The sequence below is a fragment of the Halichoerus grypus genome, chromosome 6 (genome assembly GCF_964656455.1).
Source record: "Halichoerus grypus chromosome 6, mHalGry1.hap1.1, whole genome shotgun sequence".
Lineage (NCBI taxonomy): Eukaryota > Metazoa > Chordata > Mammalia > Carnivora > Phocidae > Halichoerus > Halichoerus grypus.
This window is the reverse complement of record NC_135717.1, coordinates 53377338-53403836: the sequence shown is the minus strand read 5'-3', so window position 1 is coordinate 53403836 and position 26499 is coordinate 53377338. Positions and strand designations below refer to the sequence as shown.

Sequence of the window (26499 nt, the reverse complement as noted above, 5' to 3'; positions counted from 1 at the left end):
GTCCTGTTGGAATATGGTCTCTAGAATCAGGCGTAGCTCTGGGCTTGTTGAAGTCCTGACCTCTGGACTCCATGATACTAATGATATGGAGCCCTGGGGTGGGACAATGTGGTTGTCAGCGGATAGTCTCCCAGCTGGGTTCTTGGGATGGCCAGACCTCTTTTACATCTCTGCTTTCTTTTTCTCCCTTGAGAAAAGCATTCTAAGGAAGCAAGAGAAAAATGTAACCTTGAAAATGGCTTCCCAAAGTCATTAGCTCGCCAAAATTGCCTCTGACCCACAGAGCTGCATTGACCCTCCGTACATTAGGAAGGCATTCCATTCCCATTCATCAAACCTCCTGCGTTGTCTGTGTCATAGTGTGTCATGTCTTCAGTACTGAATAAGAAATGGGGATGGAGGGCTAACCCTAATATGCCTGCTCCTTGAGCAGCCAAAACAAGAACAACAGAACTTCCTGTTAGGAAACTTAAGCTACTCCAGAGTAGATTTTATGGAGGCAGGTCACCCAAGAGCAGCAGGAAAAGCCACAAGCCTAGGCTTTTACATAAAATGCACATTTTTATTCATTCCATAGTCATTACATTTCTATTAAGTTCAAACACTAAGGATTTTTTTAAAAAATAAGATTGCTAAATTGGAAGGAGCTTTAGAGAGGAAATAGACTTTCATGGAAATGAATAACACATTATCTTAAAAACCTCCTAATATATTATAAGTAACGCAATATGATAAACAATGTAATACCCACAGCTGAGTGAAGGGTTAAAAGGAATATAAGCGATAGGTAAAAACTGTTCTTATCCTGGTTTATGTCTTACTCAGTTCTACTTGCTTCCCTTTACATCTGGAGGAGAAACCTTAACTTCCTCCTCACTGAGTTATCCTCAAACCTCTTCACGGCTTCTAGATACGAGTTTTCTAACATCTTCTCAATTCCCACGTGGAGGGCAAGTGTTGATGATCTGTCAACAACTCTCCTATGAGAATTAGCGCATCTTCCTGTGTGAGAGCAGATGGAAGGGATTCTCAAACAGGCAAACCTCCTGTTTTGTGAATAGGACCCCCAACCTTATACCTTCACTCCCAACAGGCCCCAAACCATTGTCCTGGGAGTCCTAAACAAAACAAAGCATATGTTTTTTCATGGAAGGCCATGATCTCATAAACACACGCTTGCAAAATTTGATGCTCAAAAATTACCCTTGGCCACTAAGTTCCATGGAAACCAAATAATAAGAGATCAAGAAAAGAGGAGCCGAGAGCATTTAATTTCTCATTCAGGGCCTGGATTGATTGAATTCAGACGGCCCTGATTGTATTTCTGTTGGGGCCTGGCATATATATGAAAACTTACTTTCATAACCACAGTAATTGATAGGATGACATCACTTTTAAGGCCATAGGACCACTTGTATAATGGTTTGTGGAGCGTGGGGGAGATATTTCTAAACATAGCTCTTGGCGTGCTTTTCTGGAAGCGCTTAAGCCAGAGGGCAGTTCCTGCCTCTCTTCTACTTTCCCAGGGACCCAAAATATTTTTATATACACAGCCAAGCATTTTTTTTAAAAAATCATGCTCCCAAATGAACAGAGTGAGCTCCCGAGCTTTTATATAAATGGGCCCCTTGGGTTCTCAGGTTGAGGAATGATGATGCAGTGATGACTCTTTGTCAGAGCTGGGATATCTTCCAGACCCAAATATGGGATTAAATATGTTAGTGGGCGGCCCTGAAACGCCTCTGGATTTCAAAAGATTGTTTGGGTTTGGGTTTTGTGTGTCGCCCACTCACTTAACCATACCAATGCTATTTCTAAATACCCTTTTCCCAAAGAGCTGGTGCTAGGACGATAAAGGGACGAATGAGGACGAAAAGTGTTTGGACTTCTTGCCCCTGATGGTGGGCGTGAGAGGGTCAGGATAGGAAGGAAGACATGGTGGAGGGAGCAGTCGAGGACGGAAGAGGAAATGCTGGGCTTTCCGGCACCTTCCATCTTGTTTCCCCAGAGTCCATCTGCAGCAGCAAACACGGGGCTCAGTCGGTCGGGGGGGGGACAGCAGGTAGCCCCTGAGAGGCACCCTTTCCATGTGCTGCCACATCCCTCGACTCAAAGGCATGTCATAGACTTTGATTAGGAAAGCAAGAACACTACTGCTTCACACCCACTAGGATGGCTCTAATCAGAAAGACGAGCACTAAGACGGTTGGTGAGGATGTGGAGAAATTAGAGCCCTCACACGCCGCTGGTGTGGCCATCTTGACAACACCGTGGCAGTTCCTCAAAAGGTTACACGTAGAGTTACCACATGATCCCGCAGTTGCTCTCCTAGGGATCTACCCAAGAGAACCGAAAAACATACATCTACACAGAAACTTGTCCGTAAGTGTCCATAGCAGCATTATGGCTGATAGCCCAAAAGTGGGAACGACCCAAACGCCCATCAATGGGTGAACAGATTAAGAAAATGTGATCCATCCATGCGATGGAATGGTATTCACCAAGAGAAAGAAATGAGGTGTGGTACGTGCCGCGACATGCACGAACCTTGAAAACATTATGCTAAGTGAATGAAGCCGGTCGCAAAGATCACATTTACATAACATTTTCAGAAGAGGCACATCTATGGAGACAGGCAGTAGATGTGCAGTTGCCGGAGGCTGGGGAGGGGCTGAGAAAATTTGGAGTGCTGATGCCAGCTAATAAGTACAGGCTGTCTTTTTGGGGTGATGAAAATGCTCTAAATTTAGATTGTGGTGATCGTTGTAGAGCCCCGTGAATATACTCCAAAAGGGTTGAGTTGCACAGTTTAAATGGATGGAGTGTATGGTCCGTAAATTATATCTCAATTGTTGGGTTCTTTTTTTTTTTTTTTAAGAATACTAACAAAGGGGGCGCCTGGGTGGCTCAGTCGGTTGGGCGTCTGCCTTCAGCTCAGCTCGTGATCCCGGGGTCCTGGGATCGAGCCCCGCATTGGGCTGCTTGCTCAGCGGGAGGCCCGCTTCTCCCTCTCCCTCTCCCTCTGCCTGCCACTCCCCCTGCTTGTGCTCTCTCTCTCTCTCTGTCAAATAAATAAATAAAATCTTAAAAAAATAAATAAAAAGAATACTAACGAAGAAGTATGGACCACCTTCACTTAAAGAATAAAGCTTCCAGCCCTGCCCCCGATCAGCATTTTGGTTGCACATGGGGATTTAATAACAAGCATTCAATAGAAGGAAAGAACAAAATGTGCAATACATTTAAGCCCAAGTTTGAGTCCTGTTGGAAGTCAGGAGGCGAATGTAGAATTAAAATGTGAGTTAGTAGCTGAGAACTGAAAAGGTCCACATGTGGCACAGAAATGGTAACTGCAAAACCAAAAGGAATCTGCTTTCTACAAAACCTGGAAATAGGGTTGACGGGTGTTTCTGAAAATGCCCCTGCTTTCCCCTCACTGTTGTGGATTCATTTCTTTTCCTGCACCTTGTCAGGCTCACTTTGGAGTACATTGCTCATTGATCCCTCTCCTTCCAAGAGAACAGATCTGGTTGGAGTAAGGCCTTCATTCTGGTTGAAATGTCTTGGTGTTGGAGCTCCACTGGACTGGGCTTTGATGTGGGAGCAACTGCCCTTGACCTTCAGATTCTGTTAGTAAAAGATAAGAAAACGCATCCAAGAGAATCTTGTTAAAAATGGTATTTGTGCCTCCCATCAGCTGACTTTCACCTGACAGAGAGCATAGGAGTTCTCCATCCATCTTAGGGCTGACATTTTCTAAAATAGATGGCAATAAATAATCACTGAATAATTAAGATGGGTTACATTAGAATGCATTTCTGAATATATTTCTTGGGCTGCTATAAATAGACTGTGCACGCAATTTCATGTATCTTTATGTATTTGCAAATTTTGTTCCTAATTGTGCCGCATATTACTTTCAACTTAGAGTTTTTCCAAGTCCTTCTCGAGGCGGTAATTATGTCTGAAAACATCCCTAGAGTCAGGCCAAGGCATTCATTGCTTTGAAAAGAATTCCTCTGTCTTTACAAATACAGTGAACGAGAGTCTCTACGCGCAGGGACAGAAAACCCAGAGGCGGAGGTGGACAGTGCCCCGCGGTGGCCCTGTGTCCCGTGCAATGCCCCACCTGCCTCTCCTGCCATTGCCCTGGGTGGAAACTCTTGGCTTCGCCACCCCGCCTCCTTCCCACAGTCAGCACCTGATTTAGCGTTTCCAGTCTCGGTCCCTTCCCAAATATGGAACCACAGGATCGAGACTTCTGCTTCTCCTTGCGATGTTCCCCCAGGGCAGACGGGAGGCCAGCACCCAGCAACTGAGCCAGTCCTGCCAACTGACTCAGTCCTCAGACTCTCTTCACCCCAAACATGAGCAAAAAGTCTCCTGAAAGGAGAGGTGATTCTATAATCGCTCTTTCTGACGCCTTCCTGGTATCTCAAATGCTGTTAGTCACCCCTTGGGCACCCACAAGGCCACTGATTCATCATTCTTTAAAGTTCTGTGAGCAACTGTCTAAGTGCTACACTGTCCAGAAAACCCCGATTTTCTATTATTTCCCAGGAAAGAGTAAAGAACGTGGTTAGAAAGAGGTAGGAGTAAGGCAAATGCAGGTCCTTCTTTTGCCCAGTGAGCCCTGAGGTCCTGTCCCCGTCCCATCACAATAGGCATGGGGTCTGCGCGGGCTGCTGCCACCCTCTGCACCGTAATCTCCTCCCCCAGATGCATACGCAGACCCACGAACTCAGACAGATACGCAGATATACATACATACATGGACACACATGTACAGACACACAGACACGCACAACGACACACACACACATCTGTGTCCCATTGCTCTGAGCATTCTAAATCGCCTTCAAAGCACAGGGCTTCATGGTCAATGGTAATGGTGCTGTTTGCATGTACAACCTCCCATCTGCCGTTGGGGAAGCTGCCCTGTCAAAGTCTGAATGATCGACCTCAGATCTAGGGCAGAACCAGAGACAGCTGAAGACACTGGGCAGTGTCCTGCACCAGCCCATCTGCTAAAGTTACCAGGCTCCTCAGAGGACGTGTCTGTCCCCAGGAGTGGTAAAGGTTTCAGGGCAGTTTGAGTAAGTCTTGCTGTTCTCAGGAACTAATATGTTTATATTCAGGCATGTTTTTAAAAGCTTATTATGGCACCTTTATACTTAAAAGATTCCTAGACCATAAGCTAAATATATATATTTAACTTAAAAAAATTTTTTTTAAGTCACATTGTTTAATCATAGAGTAAAACAGCGCCTTTAAAACTGTCCCTATCTATTCCATAATTACATGCTTCGGATAAGAGCCTGGTTCACAGCCAAAATCCCCAGAGGATGGAGACCATGAGCTCGGGGACACAGGCAAAAGCTAACTATGATGTAGCTTGCCTTTGTTTTTTCTTGAGAATTCCAAGGTGGTTAACTAATGTTAATGGAGCAATCATTTTCCACATACTATTTGTTTTTTAACTTTGCTTCTCTTTCTTTCCTTCCTTCCTTCTTTTCTTTCTCCTTCCTCCTTCCTTCTTTCTGTCTTAATAAAACAATCTGCTGATGGCGTGTTTGTAGAAAGGCAAGATTCCTTAGTATCTCCTCACCTTTTATGACAGACTGTGTGGAAATAAAGGAATAATATACAGGAATGAAATCATGCGTAATGTTTTACCCTAGAGCTATTACTCATGGTGATAAAATTCATCAAAGAAGAGTTTAAATGAAAATGGTCTTCACATATTAATTAATGAATTCATTTATCCATAGCAAAAAGAGAAAAGGAATTAAGAGAAGATGATTTAGAGAAACACAAAATTTTAAATCATCACAAGAGTTTTGTGTCATCAGTGGTAGGCATGTCCTTGACTTGCCTGATCATGGTTAAGTGCTCAAAAAAAAAAAATTAAAATCAGCTACATGCCATACCCTGTGTTACCCACTTTAAGTATATCACCTCATTTGATCTTCACAACAACCCTGTGAGGTCATTATGATTTTCCTCTTACAGATAAAGAAATAAGTCAGAGAAGTCAATTAATTTGTCTAAGGTCACACAGTTAAGTGGTAGGTCCAAATTCAAACTCAGGTACGTCTGACTCCTGGACACTCCAGTAGGTTAGTGAGTTAGGCTTGACTATTTTTCTGATGACATGAAGGTTTTGAATTAAAGAGACAAGATAATCAATCAATTAATCCGTGGGAAGGATGTGCAGAACGCAAATATGCCTCAGTAACTACTATGGTTCTTCAGGACCGTGGAATCAAAATTTAAGACTAAACACGCCTCTTCTCTTAACTGTACAGCTTGTGTTGTGACTGAATCTTCCCCTACACCTTGCCTGCCCTTCCCACTTAGGGATCTCATCTTTTGGCATATAACCAATTGAATTCGGATGCAGATGCCCTTCTGAAACAAGGTTAAAAATGATCAAAACTTGGGGCACCTGGGTGGCTCAGTTGGTTGAGCATCCGACTCTTGGTTTTGGTTCAGATCATGATCTCAGGGTCGTGAAATCAAGCCCCACATCGGGCTCCGCACTCAGCGCAGAGTCTGCTTGAGATTCTCTTTCTCCTTCTCCCTCTACCCCTCCCGCCACACTCACTGGCCCTTGCTCTCTCTCTCAAGTAAATAAAAAAATCTAAAAAAATGACCAAAACTCAAAAAACTTAATAGACATGGCAAATAGCTGTACCCTGTTTAACTGGATGTCTTTCCTTGGGTTAAGGTCTTCATGGGGCTTATCCAACACATAATAGAGTTGCAAGAGCTTTTGCAGAAAATGCCCCGTTATGGGGAGAAATGAGATACATTGCCTTTCCTTCTTTTATCTGCTTTCCTCCAAAATCACAGATGTTGATACTAAATCTGATAGATAGGTTTTCTTGCAGCCCTTTTAATCCTAATGTAAACTTGGGAAATGTCCAAAGAAAATGTGGGCGTTTTTGTAAAGTGCCCCCAGAAATAGTAATCTCTCCAGTGTTGATACAAAGTTGGACTTCTTGCTTCACCATGCAGAAAATCTTTGGTTCTCTAAGTTTTAAAGAGTTAAGAGAAGAGATGGAATGCCTTGGGAATTTTGGCAGGGCAAGCCAGAGCTCCGTCCCCTTTGCTTCTCACCCTGGATGGAATCTCGAAACCACGAGAACCCAGTGATGACTCGGGGCTGATGCTTTTCCCTCGATTTTGGGTGGACCTGCCCCCAAAGTCAGCTCTGTGTCCGCAGCAGTCCCCCAACAGGGAGGGATGTACGATTATCTGCAGGGTGAGAGGCTTATTTTTACCTTGTCCCTGGTTAGTTCCCAGAGACAGGGAGAAAACATTTTGATTTAGGAGCTATTTGCTAATCCTTGAGGGAAAACAGTCCCTGCAGATTAGTGAGGGTAGAGGGAAGGTAGGAGAGGAGAGTGGGACAGAGGAAACAGAGTTATTTTGACTGCATTTTTCCCTTACCCGATTAAATCTTGGTGACATTTGAACTTTGTGTTACTAAAAGAACACAGCCCTGTATGTGGGGCCTGGGACCAGAGGGGTAAAGGCGGGGCCTGGAGCTGGCATGGCTGCAGGGCCGCTGGGCTCAGAAGACCTGCAATGTAGCTGGGACCGTCCCGTGTGGGGCCTGACTTCCCGGGTGCTGAGGACGTGTCGAGGGGGACACCTTCGTGTCCTGCAGCTGATGCTGAAACCATGGTGCATCTCCAGGGCTGTCTACCAGGTGGGATCTGAAGTTCCTCTTACGTTTCTTTGCAGCAGAAGAAATCAGAGGGGGATGGTGGGGAAGGAGCGTAAGCTGCTATCACGTCTAGTGCTATGAAGCATGTTGTAATAGTGGGGAAGGGGCTAACATTAATTGAGCATCATCTTCTAGATACCGGGCACCGTGAGAGGTGCTTTGTAAATAGGATGCAATTCAGTCTTCCGAACAAAGGGGTAGAATAGGTGCTTTTGTCACCGTTTTGAGATGGGGTTATTGAAACTCAGGGAAGGTTTATCATTCATTCAAAGTCACATGTTAGTAAATGACAGAGCCCTGTGATTTAAAGCAAGGTTTTTCTGGCTAAAAAGGCATGGGTTCATGGTCCTCTCACAGAAGAAATGCTGTTTTCTCAAAAGATTTTGTGTGTGTGTGTGTGTGTGTGTGTGTGTGTGTGTGTGTGTGTGTGTTGGGGGTGGTGACCAGCTGGTAAGGAGCAGGTGGCCATGGGACAGGAGACAAGGAGGGAAGAACACTGAGAAACAGTACTGAGTCTCTGTCCTCACCTTCCTGCCCTTTGGTGGCTTCCTCAGCAGCCTCTGAAGTCAGACATCCACACGCAGCCTCTTTTTCTCAAGAGAGAACATTTTCTGCAGGAGGGTGGCCCTTCTGAGTCCACTGGCTGGGGGTGCAGAGCCCTTCACATGGAGGAGACGAGAGGGTCTGGTTTCCCCATCATCCATCCGGACTGATGGCATGAAGCCAGGTCCTGCTTGCCACGGGGACTTCCCCAGCCCAGACTGAGAGAAAGGACTCGGACCTTACTGGGGGTTGTGAAGGCAGAGTAGTAATGGGCAGCTCTTCCCCTGACTGCTTCTCGAAGGGAATGTCACTAGCTCTTCCTCCGCTGATGGTTTTTGCAACCTAGTTTCCCTCATTAAGTCAACTTGAGTGGGTTTTGCTCTCTCAGTTAGCTGGCTCACCGCACTGCTTGGAACCAAGGACATACAGCTGGCCTTTGTATTTTTAGGCGTAATTTGGCAGCATATAGTCCCTTAATGAACTGTAATGGCTGAACAGTACAGGGCCATGTGGCCACCCCTCCCCTGACCCCACCTCATGGAATGTCTGGACTTTCCTTGGAAAGGGACGTTTCCTTGGAAGACATGCCCAAGAGCCCTGTGTTGACTTCACAGAGGGACATAACCCTCCAGGACTCCCAGTCCTGCTTCTTCATCACCTTGTTGGCAGATGGGGTGAACGTGGTTCAAGTGGTTTCTGGGAATGAGATCTTTTTCCAGAATTCTTGTTTTTGAAGGGCACATACCTGGAGTTTTACTACAAATAGCAAATCTATCTGTAATAGATCATAAAAGAAACTTGAGAGCAGTCTTCCCAAATTGGACAGCAGTCTGAAAAATGTATACGGTATTTCCAAATGATGAGTTGTGAATCTGAAAGAATTCTGGAAAAAATCTCCCAGATGGGAGATTCAAGTAGTCATGTGGCTGGTTTGTCCATTTGAAGCTTTTCCTGAACCCCTGGTTGGCGTTTGGTATAATTCCTTAGGAAAATTCTGTCTTCCCAGTTGTTACTGTGATTGCGCATGAGTTTGGGGGTCCTGACCCCTTACCTCGGTCTCCCAATTTACCTCTTGTTTGTCTCCTCTCATGTCTCATCAAGTTGTATAAAAACCAAGACTCTACATCAGGGAAGCAGGGTGGGCTAGCCCCACCCAGGGGGCTTTTACAGAACTTCCTTTAACATTGTGAGTGTCCTGAAGAGAACATTGGATTATTGGCCACCAGGCCTGGGAAAAACAAATTGTCTCTGCTCAGCCTCAGGTCAGTTCACCAGCCCTGTGAGAAGCTAGCTAATCGCACCTCAGCCTCATTCACCGCCTGTCTCTGGCTGAGCCGGGCTGGTCAGCCCAGGGGCAGATGCCTGTAACCCGCACAGCCTTGTCCACAGCCGGCAGGTAATGCCCACACGTACAAGCGGAAACCAGTCACTGAGGGGAGAGCCAGGATGGCAAGTCTAAACAGTTCACTAACCCAGATGTCCAAGGTGGCCAGTCAGCAGTCTGCAGAGCCAAGCTAAGGAGTAGGGAGTAGGTAGGGGAGCCCAAAGCCCAAAGCACCTGGCCGGAATGAGTTCCAGACAGGACTTACCATCCCCCTGTTCCCAGCCCCCACTCACGTAGGCAAGCAGGGTTGGTTTAAAAAGACATTTAAAATAAAATACAGGCTCATCCTCCAAAGGTCCCAGCCTCCTGGGGAAGAGTCGAGAAACCAAATTTTGTTTTTGACTAATAGAGTCTTCAAGGGAAGAGCAGAGAGAAACTAACTTTGCTCAGGGAAGACTTTACCAGAATATCTTTTATTCTCTCATAGCCTTTGCTTCCTTCCTTCTAGAGCAGGGATGATAGTTCAAAGTGGTGCGCGGATTGAGTAAGGGCACGTTCATGAGAGTGTGTTTCACATACGAAAGCATATACAAGTGGGATGTGCTGTTTTTCAACAAACTGTCCTCTTACTGTTTTCTATCTTGGGAAAAAATTGATCGAGATTGTCTTTATTGGTGATAAGGTGGCTAATGGCCATTCCTATATATTTTGTTTAGTTAATTGGAGAAAAGTCTGTGTGTTCTCCCTTATTCACACCCTGCTACCATCCTCATGACACTCTGGTACCAGGGCGGGGTGTGTTTCACACTGAGCAATCTGGACACAGACTCCCCAGGTGAGGAGCTCAGACCCACAAAACCGCCCCCACGTGAGATGCCAGTCACAAGTAGTAGGTCCCAGGTTCCCCAAGACTTGGCCACAAATCGGAGGTTCCCTGGACCCCCTTCCTGGATTCCATCATTGCTAGAACAGCTCACAGAACTCAGGGAGACACTTCTTACGTTTACCAGTTGATGATGTGATAAAGGATGTGACAAAAGATGATGAAGAGATACACAGGGGGTGTCTGGGAGGATCCCGGGCTCCTGTCCCCTTGGAGAGTTTGGGTTGTGCCACCTCCCCGGCAGGTAGCTGTGCTCACCACCCTGGAAGCTCTCCGAACCCCAGTACTTTTGGGATTTTAATGGAGGCTTTTTCAAGAAGGCTTGATCAATCATTAAGTCCATTTCCAGCCCCTCTCCCCTTCCTAGAAGATGGAGGGGTGGGGCTGAACATTCCAAGCTTCTAATTATGGCTTGGGTTTCTGGTGAGCAGCCCCCATCCAGGATCCCACCCAGAGTCACCTCATCAGAACAAAAGACACTGCTACCACCCAGGAAATTCCAAGGGATTTAGGAGCTCTGTGTCAGGAACCAGGGTCAAAGACCAAATATTAGAACAGAAGATGTTCCCCGTGCTCTTATCACTTAGGAAAACTACAAGGGTTTTAGGAGCTCTGCGCCAGGAAGCAGGCGCAGAGACCAATATATACTTTTTTCTATTATTTCATAGCAATGGTTTCATGGTTTACAGTCTCTCTGTGGCCCAGAGTGATAGCTATCAATCCTGGCTGAACTTTAGATTCAATTAGGAAGATTTAGAAACTCCCCATACCCAAGCCTGACTCCCAGAGATTCTGATTTAATTGATGTGGGGTCTGGGCATTGGTATGTTTTTAAAGCTTTCCAGGTGATTCTAATGTGCTAGAGGGTCCTTGAGCAGAGAGCCTCATTCTACTGTCAGAGAGTAAGCAGAGACTTGCAAAACCTCGATAAGCAGCAGCAGAATCACAGGGGGGCCACTTTAAAATATACACACACATACATTAATTTCATGAGACCCACCTTAGACTTAATGATTCAGAATATCTAAGCACAGGGGCTGGCACTCTGTATATGATCCACGATACTAGTAGGAACCACTAATGGAAGACAAAAAGCACTGTGACCCCTAAAAAGTGAGGGTTATAATTAAGGACGAGATCATCATGAGGATGAACTCAGTTCAAATTAAGCCCATTGCTTGGCACATGCAAAGCACTCCGTAAATGTGAGCTGCTTTTATTATTCCAAGAACGAACGTGATCACGTGAGATCACGCAGAGGGTATGATGTTAGTCAGCATGTAGTGACCCCATCTAGAACAGGACTCGACTGCAGTCCCTGGGGGAACGCCCCTCATTCCCAGATCCCCATCATGCTCCAGCTCGAGGTCACACTGCTGGGAGCACCGGGCTCTTCCCCGCAGGGACCTCCGCCTTTCAGCAGTGGTTGGCTCCCAGCACTTCTTTCCCACATCCCTCTCTCGGACAAGGGTTCATCGTGGAGCCGACAATCGATATAGAATCTATAATTCTGTAATCGGAGGGGGAGGAGTTTTGAAAGAAAAATGACTTAAAAATGATGCAAACTTAGGTGTGAATGGAAAATCACAGCACACTCAAATGGAAGGCAGCAGACAAATACCGTAAGCATCACAAAATCCAGAGAAATGACATGTCTGTTAATTAACTGCCTGACACATCGCTGTTATCCTTCTTTGTCCTGCATCTTTTGACTGCCTCTTTTTTTTTTTTTAAAGATTTTATTTATTTATTTGTCAGAGACAGAGAGAGAGTCAGGCAGAAGGAGAAGCAGACTCCCTGCTGAGCAAGGAGCCCAATGCAGGACTCGATCCTAGGACCCTGGGATCATAACCCAGACCGGGGGCAGACGCTTAACCAACTGAGCCACCCAGGTGTCCTGATTGCCTTACTCTTCGATCTCTTCTTCACGAGGAAATCGCTCTGTCTTCCTCTCGCACAGCGGAGCAGAATGTGCCCCCCATTACTGTTACGTTAGAAATGTTTCAGGCACACTCGTTATTGGAAATAGTGTGCAAATTTTTAGAATTGCTGTCAAATTTGGAAAGCCTTCTGCCAAGCTTCGTTTCCATATGATCTGTTACCTAACATACTTGTTTACAGTAAGAGCACAGGTGTGTGCCCTCTAAACACAGGAATTCTGGGAAAATTCGATTACATCCTATTCCCTTTGATAAGAAAAAAAATTATAGGGTGCTTTTGTAATTGTGTATGTTGTATATTATATAAACTTCTTACAGGGGGAAAAACTTCCACTTTCGACTAGGTGTTATGAGAAACAATCTCTTTACTTATAATTTTACTGGTCTGGTGGTTGGAAGGTTTCTCCACAGACTAGCTTCTGGCTCCTAGCATTTTATTTTATTTATTTTTAAAGAGAGTTTATTTATTTATTTGAGAGAGAGAGCACAGGCAGGGAGAGGGGCAAAGGGAGAAGGAGAAGCAGACTTCCTGCTGAGCAGGGAGCCCCCACCACCACCACCACGTGGGGCTTGATCCCAGGACCCTGAGATCATGACCTGAGCCAAGGCAGATGCTTAACTGACTGAACCACCCAGGTGCCCCTTGCTCCTAGCATTTTAAACCTTATTTCTCGTGTGTGGGTGGAGGTCATATACCTGTCCACAGCCAGGTGCTGTAACATGGAGTAATATCTGCGTAAGGTCTCTCTCTGGACTGTCGTGAACAACACAAGATGTCGGCACTTAGGGGTGAGGAACCTGGCTGGAATCCATTTCCACACTGGTGCAGCTCACTTCCATCTTTTCATAGCTGGAAATGACTATGAACCTCATACATACATCCCACTAAACTCAAACTACGAGTACCTCAACTCAACTTTACCCTTAGCTTTATTCCAAAAATGCCCACAGCCAGTTGGATGCTACCTGATCAAGAGGGGAGGTTTAACAGAGGGGAAGTCAGTGAGGAAAGAGCCATGAGTCATAACTGATGACAATTAAAATAGCTCACTTATGCAAATATGAGTAGGTGCACATATTGCTAGGAATTGTCCCGGAGACCTAGGAGAGACCAAGAAGCGAGGAACCCTGGAGTTTAAGCTTCGCGATGAATGCATCCCTTATCCTCCCAGCCACCCCCCCAACCCCCCGGTTGTGCAGTATGAATTATAGGAAAAATAAAATAAATAAGACCAACAACCTGAATTATTGCCGTGCCATAAATTGCCTCTGGCCCCGAAGATGGGGATCACATATGTATGGCATGTGTGAGCCTGTTTTAGATTGTGATTTTTTTTAAGTTGGATGTCATCAGTTTTAAAAATTTTTTTTTATCTTTTTATTTTTGGTCTATTTCTAGAAACTGCACCCTTCATGAGAGTTGTCAACTTTGTTTCTGCTTTTTATTTTCTGGTGCCTGCTGAACAAAGCACAAAAAAGGCCACATACTTGGTCCTCCTGATTTTAGGATAGAAGCTGTATCAGAGAAAGTAGGAGTAGAAAAATGTCCCAGGGCACATTCCCACCTTCCTCTGAGAAGTGTGCTCTGTTCCATGGTTTTCAAATTATCTGTATTCACCCATCACCGCTGCTTCTGGGAGGAAATATGGACCAGTGGCTCTCATGACCACCCAAGTGTCAGGAATCGGGAAAGAGTCCTTTTTAAATTATATGTACCAGTTTCATCCCAGGTCTCTACCCCTAACTCTTTGTGGCCCAGAGTCAGGCCTCCAATGACCTGGATATACACACACACACTGTCAACTAATCCACAGACGGGCCCTACCATACTGGGATGGCGTTCATTGTCAGCGAGAAAGCTTCGTGTGTCTTCTTCCTAGTAGAAAACATGTTTCTGAAACTGAGAGGTTCTAGAAATTGAACTATTTTTTTTACTTTTATTTTTTTATTGTTATGTTAATCCCCATACATTACATCATTAGTTTTAGATTTAGTGTTCCATGATTCATTGTTTGTGCATAACACCCAGTGCTCCATGCAGAACGTGCCCTCCTCAATACCCATCACCAGGCTAACCCATCCTCCCACCTCCCTCCCCTCTAGAACCCTCAGTTTGTTTTTCAGAGTCCATCGTCTCTCATGGTTCATCTACCCCTCCGATTTCCCCCCTTCATTCTTCCCCTCCTGCTATCTTCTTCTTCTTCTTTTTTTCTCTTAACATATATTGCATTATTTGTTTCAGAGGTACAGATCTGAGATTCAACAGTCTTGCACAATTCACAGCGCTTACCAGAGCACATACCCTCCCCAGTGTCTATCACCCAGGAAACTGAACTATTTTGAAAGTGCGATGTTGTCCGCTGTCCGCATGACTAGTTATAGTGAGGACAGTGCTACGTTCTCCTAACGACGCGCCAGTCCTCTCAAAAGAGATTGGGTTTTCAGTGATTCATCTGTATCTTCTGAAACAACTAACTCAACCAATCTGGGGCCAGTGGGTTTTGCCGTGATTCCAGCAAACGTTTCCACATGTGGAAAGTTAGGCTTTGATTCTCAATTTGCTATTTTTGCTGTTCCCCTTTCATCATTGTGTTATGGCAATGTATGTTTTCAAAGGGCTGTGCCCTTTGTATTATTTAATGCCTACATATGGCGTGGGGCTTAGCCTTTTCTCCAGTGATCTATACCATGTGTTATGGGTAAAGGAGGGGAAAAAAAGGAAGGCTTTCACCAAGAAGAACAATTAGCTAATTTATCCTATGTCTTTCTAAGTTTTGTCAAGTCTGCCCATTTGTGTGTTTTAACGTATTCTGCCACTCACTGGTTGGTGCTTGTCAGTAAAGGATGATGTGTTTGCATTTCCACCAGGGCTTGAATGTCACACACCCTGTCGTTTGCAACAGTATGTTCTTACATTGACACGGAAGCACGTCTCTGCAATCAGACTGGGAGCACAACTCCCATTCTTGGCTTTTCTAATTCTTTGATGTGGACAGAATTTGCAAACAATGTAAGAACTCGATTTTTACTTTGTTCATAAAATATTTCTTGAGTCTGACATGGGGTATGTTTTCATCCTCCTGGAAGGCATTTTCCTTGGTTCCAGTAAGAAAGTAATACTTTGGAGGTTTAAAAAGCCATCAGTTACTACTTCAACCATCTCTCACTTTGGTTCAGTCCCTCCCAACACATGCTAATCTACTTTCAAAGCACTGTGCAAATCAACTCAGAATTTTAGCATTGGACCAATATCAGACTACCCTTGGACGACGAGAGCTTCTAAATTCTACCTAGGTGGGGCCTGCGGATAGTAATCCCATTAGAAGGGGAGTAGCCAATTTTTCACTTAAATTGTATATTTGGGCGTCTCTGGGTTGGGGCTGATGGAATCCAGGGGGGCCCTAGTTTCTCTGCCATCGCCATGAAAATATGATATTTAACTAAACAGAGATTTTTTGCCTAACATCCTCAAAATGTCTTATTCTTCACAAACTGATGTCTTTTCAAAATCCCATCCTTTGAGAGACAATTTTTCACACTTCTTACCTTTAAGAGAACTACACAGGCATATCTTTTTTATAGTTTACCCAGTGCTTTCAAATGCTTTCCCTTCTTTTAGGTTCTCCACACCACTGGGAGGTGTTATAAGTAAAGGGCATCACATCGAGGCTCAGGGAAGCTTGTGGCTGGCCTCTTTTGGGGAACGACCTCAGGAGCAGTGCTGGACATTTGCTCTGGGGCAATGCCCAGCTATGCATATTTGAGCTGATTCTGAATAGCCCCTTCAAGAATCATTTGGAAAACGATGATCAGCAGCAGCTGCTGGAGCCAAGTCTTCTAAGTTACATTTCCAGCTTTTACAGTGAATCTGGGTATGGCCTATGTCTGCCTCAGTTTCTCCACTTATTAAATGCAGGTTCACTCATTCATTCATGTGTTTGTCCATCCATCTAACAAATAATGAGCAAACACCTCCTATGTGCGAGGTATTGGCTATGTTCTGGAGATGGGGTGGTGAACAAAACCAAACATGATTCCATATTCTTATAGAGGTTGTATACCAGTGGTGGAGATCTGACAATCATTCATTCACTCAGTAGTGCTAGTGTAATAATTATAGAAACTCAGGTGAAATTACACTTGTGGTCAATGCTCTGAGGACAAGGTACCTGGTGAACTTGCCTGTTCTTAGATATGTTCAGGGAAGTATTCCTGAGGACATAACACATGAGCAAGTGGGAGTGAACAAGGCAAAGGGGTAGGAGTGAGACAGGCAGGAGTAACACCAGCTACTGACCCAAAGTTGCTGCAGTAGGCAGAAGAAGAATACTGAATTGGTTAGGCCCATCAATCACATGCCCTTCTTTAGTAAGTGCAATGTGTTTTATATCATTTACAATAACAGTGACCATACAGCTTGACCAGTGTGGTCACTGGATGCTCTTCACTTACTGTTGTCCTAACCCACTGCTGGACCTTCTGAAAACCAGCTCGACTATTTGGGAAGCCCCACCGACCAACCTCAGCTGGAATTTTTCTTCTTTGTCAAGACTATGAGCTCATCCCCACACCAGATGGGTTCCCAATAAATGATGATTGTGCAATCTGATTATTTTCATGTCATGCTGACTCCCTTTGGAAGATGGAAGCAGGGTACGTGGTCCCTATCATCTTTCCAAGTGAGAGGAGAATTTCCTCATTGGGGCTGTACACCCTGCAGATTGAGAGAAAGCATGCACTTTAGAACTATATGGTCATTCTGCCATATCTCCACGAATAGTAAAACTTTTTAACTGTGGACAATCGATTCATTTTTATCGTAGGGCACATCAGTTAAAGTAACTTGGGCTTCTGCAGCAGGTAGCTTGGAAATCTAAGCGACTTGACATGGCAGAAGTTTAGTTCTCACTCATAGTAAGTCCAACAGTTCCCTGGTTGGTAGACAGCCTTCCGTGGGATCACTCAGGGTAATCTTGGGACTTTGCCCTCCTCTAGGGGCCCAGTGACCTATTCACTTACCAAAAGAAGACAGAAGGGAAGCACCCATCAGACTTTTTTAGGTGTCAGACCTAGCCGTGGTGGTCTTCCCTTCTGTTCACATCCCATTGGCCTGAACAGTCACATGACCACCCCCAACAGGGACGCTGGGAAGAGCAGGTGCATGGGCAGCTGGCCCACCTACTGCAGAGGGTCAGCTTAGCCTGGGTTAAGGGCATGTCCCCTGGAGTCAGTGTAAGTCCCAATTTTTAGACCAAACCTCCTCTATAAAATGGAAATAAAAACTCTGGAATGAGGCATTATATATAAAATACTTAGACCATGCCTGATAAATAGTAAGGGCTCAGTAAATATTAAACCATTATTATCAATGTATTCATTTGCTACAAAATAGAAGCAAGTTTGCGGATACCCAGTCATGTTGTATCAGCTCATCTGAGAAGTGAGTGGGGATACAAAACAATATTTCTTAATTTCTCGAAGAAAGAAAAAAAAACCCTCAATTTCCAAAATGTGTATAGGATTGTGATTCATGAGCTTCCTTTTAAGTTTCCAGGGGAAATTTGAGGAAGTCTCTTGACGGACAATTCTGTCGGAAAATAAGCTGCGACCCAAGCTTATAAGCAGGCAATTTGGGTGTTTTAGGTAGCAGATGCCACTGGGGACTCAGAGCCGAATGCAAGTCACAGGGTAGTGGGTCCTAGGAATCTGAAGGGCCCTCTGTTCTCTCCTCCCCGAGGAGCCTGGATCCAAGCTCGGGGGCCGCGTCTCCCACACCATGTGGCTTTGTTGCTGTTTCCCTAAGGGAGCATTCTGTTTGTGATTTCCCTGTTCTGGGGAGGCCGCTGTGGCTTTTCCACAGCGTCTCCAGGTCTGGGCCAAATAACCTGCCGTGTGTTTTCTCTCTTGGCCAAGAGCTCAGGGCACCCCCAAGCATTTTCTGAGCAAGAGGAAGTGCTTATTGATATTCTGCCCTGGGGGGCAAATTGCAGCTGAGGGCTCTGATCCAGGCATGGTAGCAGACAGGGGATGAAATGCCAGCTTTCACTGTGTGCTCGGGGTCGGAATCGGGGACACGGATGAGGTTGGCGTGGCCTCCTTTTAGCAACCGATGTTATATTTAGTTGGCCTCCCACGCCCATGAAGCCTTAGGTAAACCCTTGGAAAGAATTGGCTCAGCCGTTGCGACACGGCCTGGCCCTCCTCCAAAAGCTCTCTGCAGGGTATGCAGAGCGTATCACCTGCTGATAGCAAACCTTAAAGGAAAAAAAAGAAATTCGCAGCTTCTGAATCTGGATCGACGTTATCAGATAACCATGGCAGGGAGGGAATCGCTGAGAGAGGATTCTGAGAATTCCAGCCAAAGCTGCCTAATAAAATTCCCATATTTAATCCACTTTATAGAATAAAACACTTGGGGTACTGGGGAATCTTGTTAGGGTAGTCTAGAGTGAGCCCTTCTGTTCTGTCAAGGCTACATCACAACCACCCAAGGGAAATACTTGTCTAGACTGGTTATAACTATAAAAAGTAAAATAAATTAAAGGTGTTTCTTTGGTTCCAAGTCCTTTACATATACATTAATGCTCCCAAGGATCCTCTGAGGTAGCTACTATGATTACCGCAGTTTACAGAGAAAACATGGAAGTTAGGTCACCCAGCCCCAAGGTCACCTAGTGACTAAGAAACAATCTCAGGCCAGATTTGCATCGGCTCTTCATCACTGGGTTTAGAAATTGTAGAAAACGCCAATAAATACACTGCAATATCAACCGTGTACCAGCAGGAGGACCTTCCTGATGCCCACCCTGGCTGTCACCTCGGTCATGACGAGTTTCGGGTCAACATGGCAGCTGTGTATTCGGTAATCCTTAAGACACGGTCTTTGGGTTGCCTTTCTCCTCTTCTGAAACTACTTGTCTGCACTTTCTTTGTTGTGTTAGGAATGGAAGGGTAAAAATAGAGCTCTTTCCCAAAAAAATCCCTGTGAAATACCCAACTTCTGCCTATAAGCCTAGATTCAATTGCTTTGGTCTAAGTTAGATTTTATTTATTTCAGAGAGAGAGAGAGAGAGAGAGATTGAGCGTGCAAGCATGTGGCGGGGGTGGGGGTGCAGAGGGAGAAGCAGACTCCTCGCTGAGCAGGGAGCCCGATGCGGGGCTCGATCCCAGGACTCTGGGATCATGACCTGAGCCGAAGGCAGGTGCTTAACTGACTGAGCCACCCAGGTGCCCCAAGACATTCTGGATGATAATAGCTGACATTAATTTATATGAGCACTTTTCATGTATATATTGAATCCTCAAGGCAAACAAATGAGGGAGGTACCATTATTTTTTTTTTTTTTAAAGATTTTATTTATTTGACAGAGAGACACAGTGAGAGAGGGAACACAAGCAGGGGGAGTGGGAGAGGGAGAAGCAGGCTCCCCGCGGAGCAGGGAGCCCGATGCGGGGCTCGATCCCAGGACTCTGGGATCATGACCTGAGCTGAAGGCAGACGCTTAACGACTGAGCCACCCAGGCAACCCCGGGAGGTACCATTATTGTCCAATGCTATGCACAAGGAAGCTTTAAGTCAGTCACTCAAGATCAAACAGCTAGTGAGTCATAGGGCCAAGATTCAAACCCAGTCCATTTGAGTTCGGAATTCAGGGTTTGAAGCACTCAGCAGTGCAGCCTACACGGGAATGCAACATGAGAATCTGCTGCCTACAAAGCTCTTGCTGAGGCGTGGAGTCCTCACATTATCTCCCTTCTCCTGTTTTAGTTGCCTACTTACCATTCCTATGGCCTCATGAATCACAAATGCAAATGTTCCCAACTTGTATCGTTGTTGTTTTAATCAATCAAGTATTTCTTGATTGGGGCAGGGGGACATGGGAGTGGAACCATAAAGGAAGCTTAGAGCTCTAGGGCTACATCTCAGTTTTACCACCTGCTAGTTGTATGACCATTATCTTGTTAATGAACTTCAGTTCCCTCCACTGTAAAATGAGCATAAACGAGACCCCAAAATGTTGTTGTCATGAGTGAGATATTGCATTGCAAAGCTCTTAGCATGGTTCTGGGAGACAGTATGCATTCAATAAAAAAAAAAAAAAAGGTAGCCACTGTGTTGACACTGTTTTACCGTTCAATCAACCAACATTTATTGAGTTCCATGCCAGTCAGTGTGCTGATACTGAGGGAGAGACACAAAAGAAGAGGACAAGATATTTGCGGCAACTTCCAAAGCAGCTGGGGAAATCAGTCAGGCAAGTGGGGGAGAGGTAATGGCCATGCCTGGTAGGAGTCGAAGGAGGCCAGGAGAAGGTCAGACGACAAACACTGCTGGATTTCCGGGGTGCTCAGAGCAGGATTCAAAAAGAAGAAGAGACAGGATTTGTCCAAGCTGTAGTTCAGGGGAGGGTTTCCACATAGAAGAACAGTGCAAGCAAAGGGGAAGAAGCATACAACATATCCATGTTACCATATAATGATCAACCTCCTAAGTGGCTTACGGTAGGGGTGGGGGGTGGGAAGGGGGGCAAAGAGATACAAGGACACAAATCGGAATGAATGGAACGAGGAACAGAAGGCAGAAAAAAGCTTATGATTTGCTCAACCGTATGAATTACTATTGCAGCCAGAAATAACACCAAGGATTCCCAGTTCCCAGCTAGATTCTCCCTAGGAGACACTGTGCGTTCCCAGCAAAGGAGGGGTTTACACTACCTCCTTTTTCTCTGGACTCTGCTTGTGATAAAGTACAAACCAAAAAGAAGGGGTAAGATCCATAAACATCAACAGTCGGACAATATAGCCCGTCAGAGGTACCTGCTTGTTTGTTTAATCTTTCAGCTTCACGACAGGCTTGCCTTTGCACACACACATCTGGGCGGAATCAAAGCCATCCGCTAGAGAGGGCTGGTCTTGTCATTTATAAACTGTTTGGGTTACCCTCTGGTTCAGGGTCTGCTGACTCTTTTCACAACTTTCCAAGCCAGTGATTTAACAAGAATGTTCTGGACAAGCAGACACTCAGTTCTCAGGCCTGGAGGAAGTGCCCAGTGTGGAGGCGGGAGGGAGGATCAGAACCGAATGTGGAGTTCCTAGTGAATCTCAGTTTTCAAAAATGCTCAAAATCTCCTGCTTTCTGCCCCTCCCAGGCATTTGCTGAGGGCCAAGACTTGGGAGTAGTTCATTCGCTTTGTTTTCTCATCCATCTTTGTGCTGTTCCCCAAATTGCTCATGCTGGTCAGAAATTCATGTGAATTCATTTGCATCTTAAAACTCACTGCCAAATCAATTCACAGTTTTCTGTGCCACTGGGAAAAATACACAGCCATACACTCACAATTATCTTCTTTTTCCTAGCTAGTGATTTTATTTTTTTTCCCAGTTGCATTGAGATATAATTGACATAAGTACTGTATAAGTGTAAGGTGTACAACACTGTGATTTGACTTACATATATCATGAGATGATTCCTACAATAAGTTTGGTTAACATACATCATCTCATTAGAAAAAAAGAAAGAAAAAGGAAGGAAGGAAGGAAGGAAAAGAAAGAAAGAAAAAGAAAGAGAAAGAAAGAAAGAAAGAAAGAAAGAAAGAAAGAAAGAAAGAGAAAGAAAGAAAGAAAGAAAAAGAAGTGAGAGAAGGAAGGAAGGAAGGAACGGAGGGAGGGAGGAGGAAGGAAAGAAAGAAAGGTTTTTTTCCCTTGATGAGAACTCTTGGGATTTATTCTCTTAACGACGTTTCTATATGCCGGACGGCAATGTTCACTGTAGTCACCAGGTCGTACACTAAATCCCCAGGACTTTTAAATCTTATCACTGGAAGTTTATACCTTTTGACCCCCTTCCTCCAGTTCCCCCACCCCTTATCCTCTGCCCCTGATAACCATAAGTCTGATCTCTTTTGCTATGAGTTTGCTTTTTATTTTGTTTTTAGATTCCACATAGAAGCGAGATCATACAGTATTTGTCTTTCTGTGTCTGACTTATGTCACTTAGCATGATGCTCTCAGCGTCCATCCATGTTGTCAAAAAGGCAAGATTTCCTTCTTTTTTCTGGTCGAATAATATTCAGTTGTGTATATATACTACAACTTCCTTATTCATTTATCCATTGACGGACAATCTGGTTATTTCCATGCCTTGGCTATTGTAAATAATGCTGCAAGGAGGGGCGCCTGGGTGGCTCAGTCGGTTGAGCGTCCGACTCTTGATTTTGGTTCAGGTCATCATCTCAGGGCCGTGAGATCAAGCCCTGTGTCAGGCTCCACGCTCAGCAGGGAGTCTGTTTCTCTCTCTTCCCTCCCCTCTCTGGCCCTCCCCCTGCCTGTGCTTACTCTCTCTCTTTATTTTATTTTTTTAAAGATTTTATTTATTTGACAGAGAGAGACACAGTGAGAGAGGGAACACAAGCAGGGGGAGTGGGAGAGGGAGAAGCAGGCTTCCCGCGGAGCAGGGAGCCCGATGCAGGACTCGATCCCAGGACCCTGGGACCATGACCTGAGCCAAAGGCAGACGCTTGACGACTGAGCCACTCAGGCACCCTACTCTCTCTCTTTAAAACAAATAAATAAATCTTTTTTAAAAAACGATGCTGCAAGGAACATGGGGGTACAGCTTGTCATTTTAGCTTAGCATCATGCTGTACCTAAAACGAGCAGACTTTGGGGTCGAACCGATACATGTTCACCTTACCTGTCTCCACCAAATACAGGTCCATCATATACCTGTTGCATGAATCTGGCAAGCTCTTTAGTTGTTCCGAGCCTCAGTTTCCTCATCTACAAAATGGGGGGATGAAAATCAATTTCTTGTATGATTGTTTTGAGAAGAAGATATCCTACCTAAAGCACTTAGCATATTGTATAGCGCACCCAAGGTGCTCAGTAAATAGTGGTAGTTTCATTATCAATTCTTCATTCATCATTTAAGCACTCCTGGAAGTCTAGCCTCGCTTGGAGGGCCCTTGGCAGCAGCTTCAGGGAGGAATTTGAAAGGGCTTACAATAAAAACCACCTTGATATTTTTCACATGCATTACCAATTTCAAACCAAGAGTGGGAGAGCCTGGAAAATATAGAAATGGTCTTCACATATACCGCTTTATGTGTTAGAACAATGTCCTTCTTCCCCCTCCCAGCGCTGACTACGAAACAAAGCCCCTCCTTCCCTTCGCCTCTGCTTTTCTGGAGGGCTGGGTATCTCCACATATGGAGAACAGTTTCTCTGTAGGGCCTTTAGTACACTAGAGATTCCAAAACAAAGTAGACCCCAGTAGGGTACGGGCTCCACTTTGGTGAATCAGCCTGCCATCAGGCACCATCTCTGGTATTACCATGTGGTTTGAATTAAGGAAGAAACTGCAGTCCCAGACTTCAAGGGTTAGCTCTTAGCCCTGTGCAAAAGCCCATGGGCTGGTAATACCACTCATGGGCAGAATGGAGAGACCCTGAGCCAGCGAGAACCTTCTCCACCCCTGCTGAATTGTCAGCCTCACCAGCCTCCAGATCCTTCTTTGTGCATTTACACTTCAGTAACTTGGGTTAAGAGTACGATGGATCGATGACCCATTAAATGGCATTTAAGAGCAGTTATTAAAACCAGGTTGGAAGACTACCTCACCCAATTGAATATGATGTATGCTTTGTTAAGATCCTGTGGCATTTGATAAATGGGGCCTGTCCGGGAAAGAAAATTGTGTCTGTGGCTCAAAGAATTAAAGTCAATGTCCTTCATTAGAAGAAAACTCACATCGCTTTTAAAGACAATTGCTGATTATTTCTAGCCTACCAATGATCTAAAGTATCACCAATTAAAAGGGTAACGACAGAGTCAGGTTTGTGTGCAGACCCTGCGTTTCGCACGGGCACTCTGAGGGTGGGACATTAGTGCAGGGTTTTGGACCCAGGACCTCGTGTCTGTGATATCCTCCAGGTGCTGCCCTGGAGGAGTTTGCCCATGACCCCAACGATCACGTAGGCTGCCAGCAGGTGGGGATGGGGAAATGCCACCCTGGGCCCGTGAAGCCAGCATCTGCAAGGGCTGCCGGACGTTGCTCATGCGGCGTCCCTTTCCTATTACTTGAACCGCCGGCGCCACTGAGCATGTAGGAAAGGGGACTCTCCTTCTGTGTTTCTGCAAACACAGCCCAACCAAAAGAGAGGCAGCGAAGACCGGGTGGAGAACTGGAAACCGGGTACGTTTCAGTCTGTTTCTTCACTGACATGCTGGCACAGTGCCGGATCCTTTGTTTTCGCTTCTCATTTGTTTATGTAAAGAAGGAATAAGGACCGGCTTCTGCCCTATGACGATTCTTTGTAAAGTGAACTCCTCGTTTGATGATGACAGGCGGAGTTCTGCTACTTTCCAGAGGGTGGTCGATCCCGCCAGGTCATGACAACAAGCAGTTCTTTCGAGCTGGGGGAATCATGCCGTTGCTCACCTTAGGATAACAGGAAATGTTGTAGATGTTATGGGAGGGTGTTCACAAGTGAATGGTGTGTGGGAACAAAAACAGGATACATAATATTCAGACAAAGCAATCCCCATTTGGTAAGGGGCAGAACATCTATATGTTCAAGGAGTCAGGTGGAAGGCGCTCCATTATCATACCAGCAGACACTTTTGAGGTACCAGGTGTATGTTCTGGAGACATTATACAATCTAATCCTCACCACAGCCCTGCTGGGCAATGACTGTTACCACCGTCTCTATCTTATGCAGGAAGACACTGAAACTTTACACTTTACGTAATTTGCAACTATCCCTCGGTAGGAAGTGATGGAGCCAGATTTGAACCATGGCGGGTGCTTCTAGAATTCCTGCTCTTTGCCACCATGCTGTATTAGAGCAGTTATTTCTGGGTAGTAGAAATACAGAGACATGTTAACACCCTTTCACTTTTCTGTGTTTTCCAATTTTGCTTCTGACAATGAGCATATACTACCTGAAAAATTAAAAAAATAGAAAGCATAAAGAGGGGGTGAAAAACCATATACATTGTGAAAAAAAATCCTTCATCTCAGAGATGTTCGTTAAACCAGATTTAATTGGCTCTAAAACAAGGCACTTCTAATTTAAGATGGAAAATCTGAAAGAACATCTTAAGAAAAGAACTCCAAAACTTGGAAACCCAAAGCGAACAGATAGTCTCACCTACCACTTCTCTGCAGAGTTTTAGGTCATAATTCATGGCCATCCTCAGCGGGTTCTTCCTGTAGATTAGGATGACACTCCGGGCTCCAAGCCTGGCCCTAACCTTCCTCTGTCCCCTCTGTCTCTCCTCCTCCTGAATCTTCCAGCAGCTTTTCCTGTAAAAACTCCCCCTGCTTCTTTCATCCTGTTTCCCCTCTGTGGTTTTTTCTTGGTCTGCATTCAAACTCAGACCTTCCCATCTATCCCCAAAGCAAGTTCTCTCAAGTGGCTGTGTTCCCAGGATAGCGCACTAACTTTCCTTCCTTGCCTACCAGCAAGCAGGGGGAGTGTGCTGTTCTTGGAAACCCACATCCTCACCACCCCCTCCATAAGCCCTCCTGATCTTGGCCCCTGCCCCCACTGCTCCTGCTTTCCTCAGAAGCCACCAGTGACCATTCACTTGTCACATCCAATGCCAGTCTCCCATCCTCTTCAATGGGATCAGCTTCTCGCTTGGAGGCGCCCAGTACCCTTGACTTCTCTCTCCCCGTGCTACCCCCCTCCTCTTCCTTCTCAGCTTCCATTGCTGGTGTCTTTTGTTCTTCATTCCACCTAAATGGATGAAGCCGAAGATCAACTGCCAGTCTTGTTCTCTTCTCTCTGTATACAGTTAACCCTTGAATAACACGAGGTTGAACTGCACGGGTCCACTTACATGTGGATTTTTTTTTTCAGTAAATACAGTATAGTATTATAAATGTATTTTCTCTTTCTTATGATTTTCTTAATAACATTTTCATTTCTCTAGCTTACTTCGTTATCAGAATACAGCATATAATACATGTAACACACAGAATCTGTGTGAATCAACTGTTTATGTTATCGGTAAGGCCTCCAGCCAACAGTAGGCTGTTACTAGTTGAGTTTTGGGGGAGTGAAAAGT

The 26499-nt window shown here is 45.1% G+C and overlaps 1 protein-coding gene across 10 annotated transcripts in view; it reads left to right on the top strand.

The window, feature by feature from the left end:
- The window catches only part of FRMD4A (FERM domain containing 4A), a 596094-nt gene that overhangs the window by 312649 nt on the left and 256946 nt on the right, over positions 1 to 26499 (top strand). Inside the window, exon 1 of one of the 10 annotated variants that reach the window (XM_036114104.2) lies at positions 7448 to 7717. The exons of 8 other annotated variants lie outside the window; for them this stretch is intronic. In XM_036114104.2, the coding sequence (XP_035969997.2) occupies positions 7559 to 7717 (159 nt within the window). In that variant the 5' untranslated portion in view covers positions 7448 to 7558. Of the gene's footprint in view, positions 1 to 7447; positions 7718 to 26499 lie in introns of those variants that run through there. One more of the 10 variants, XM_036114101.2, reaches the window with a different exon arrangement.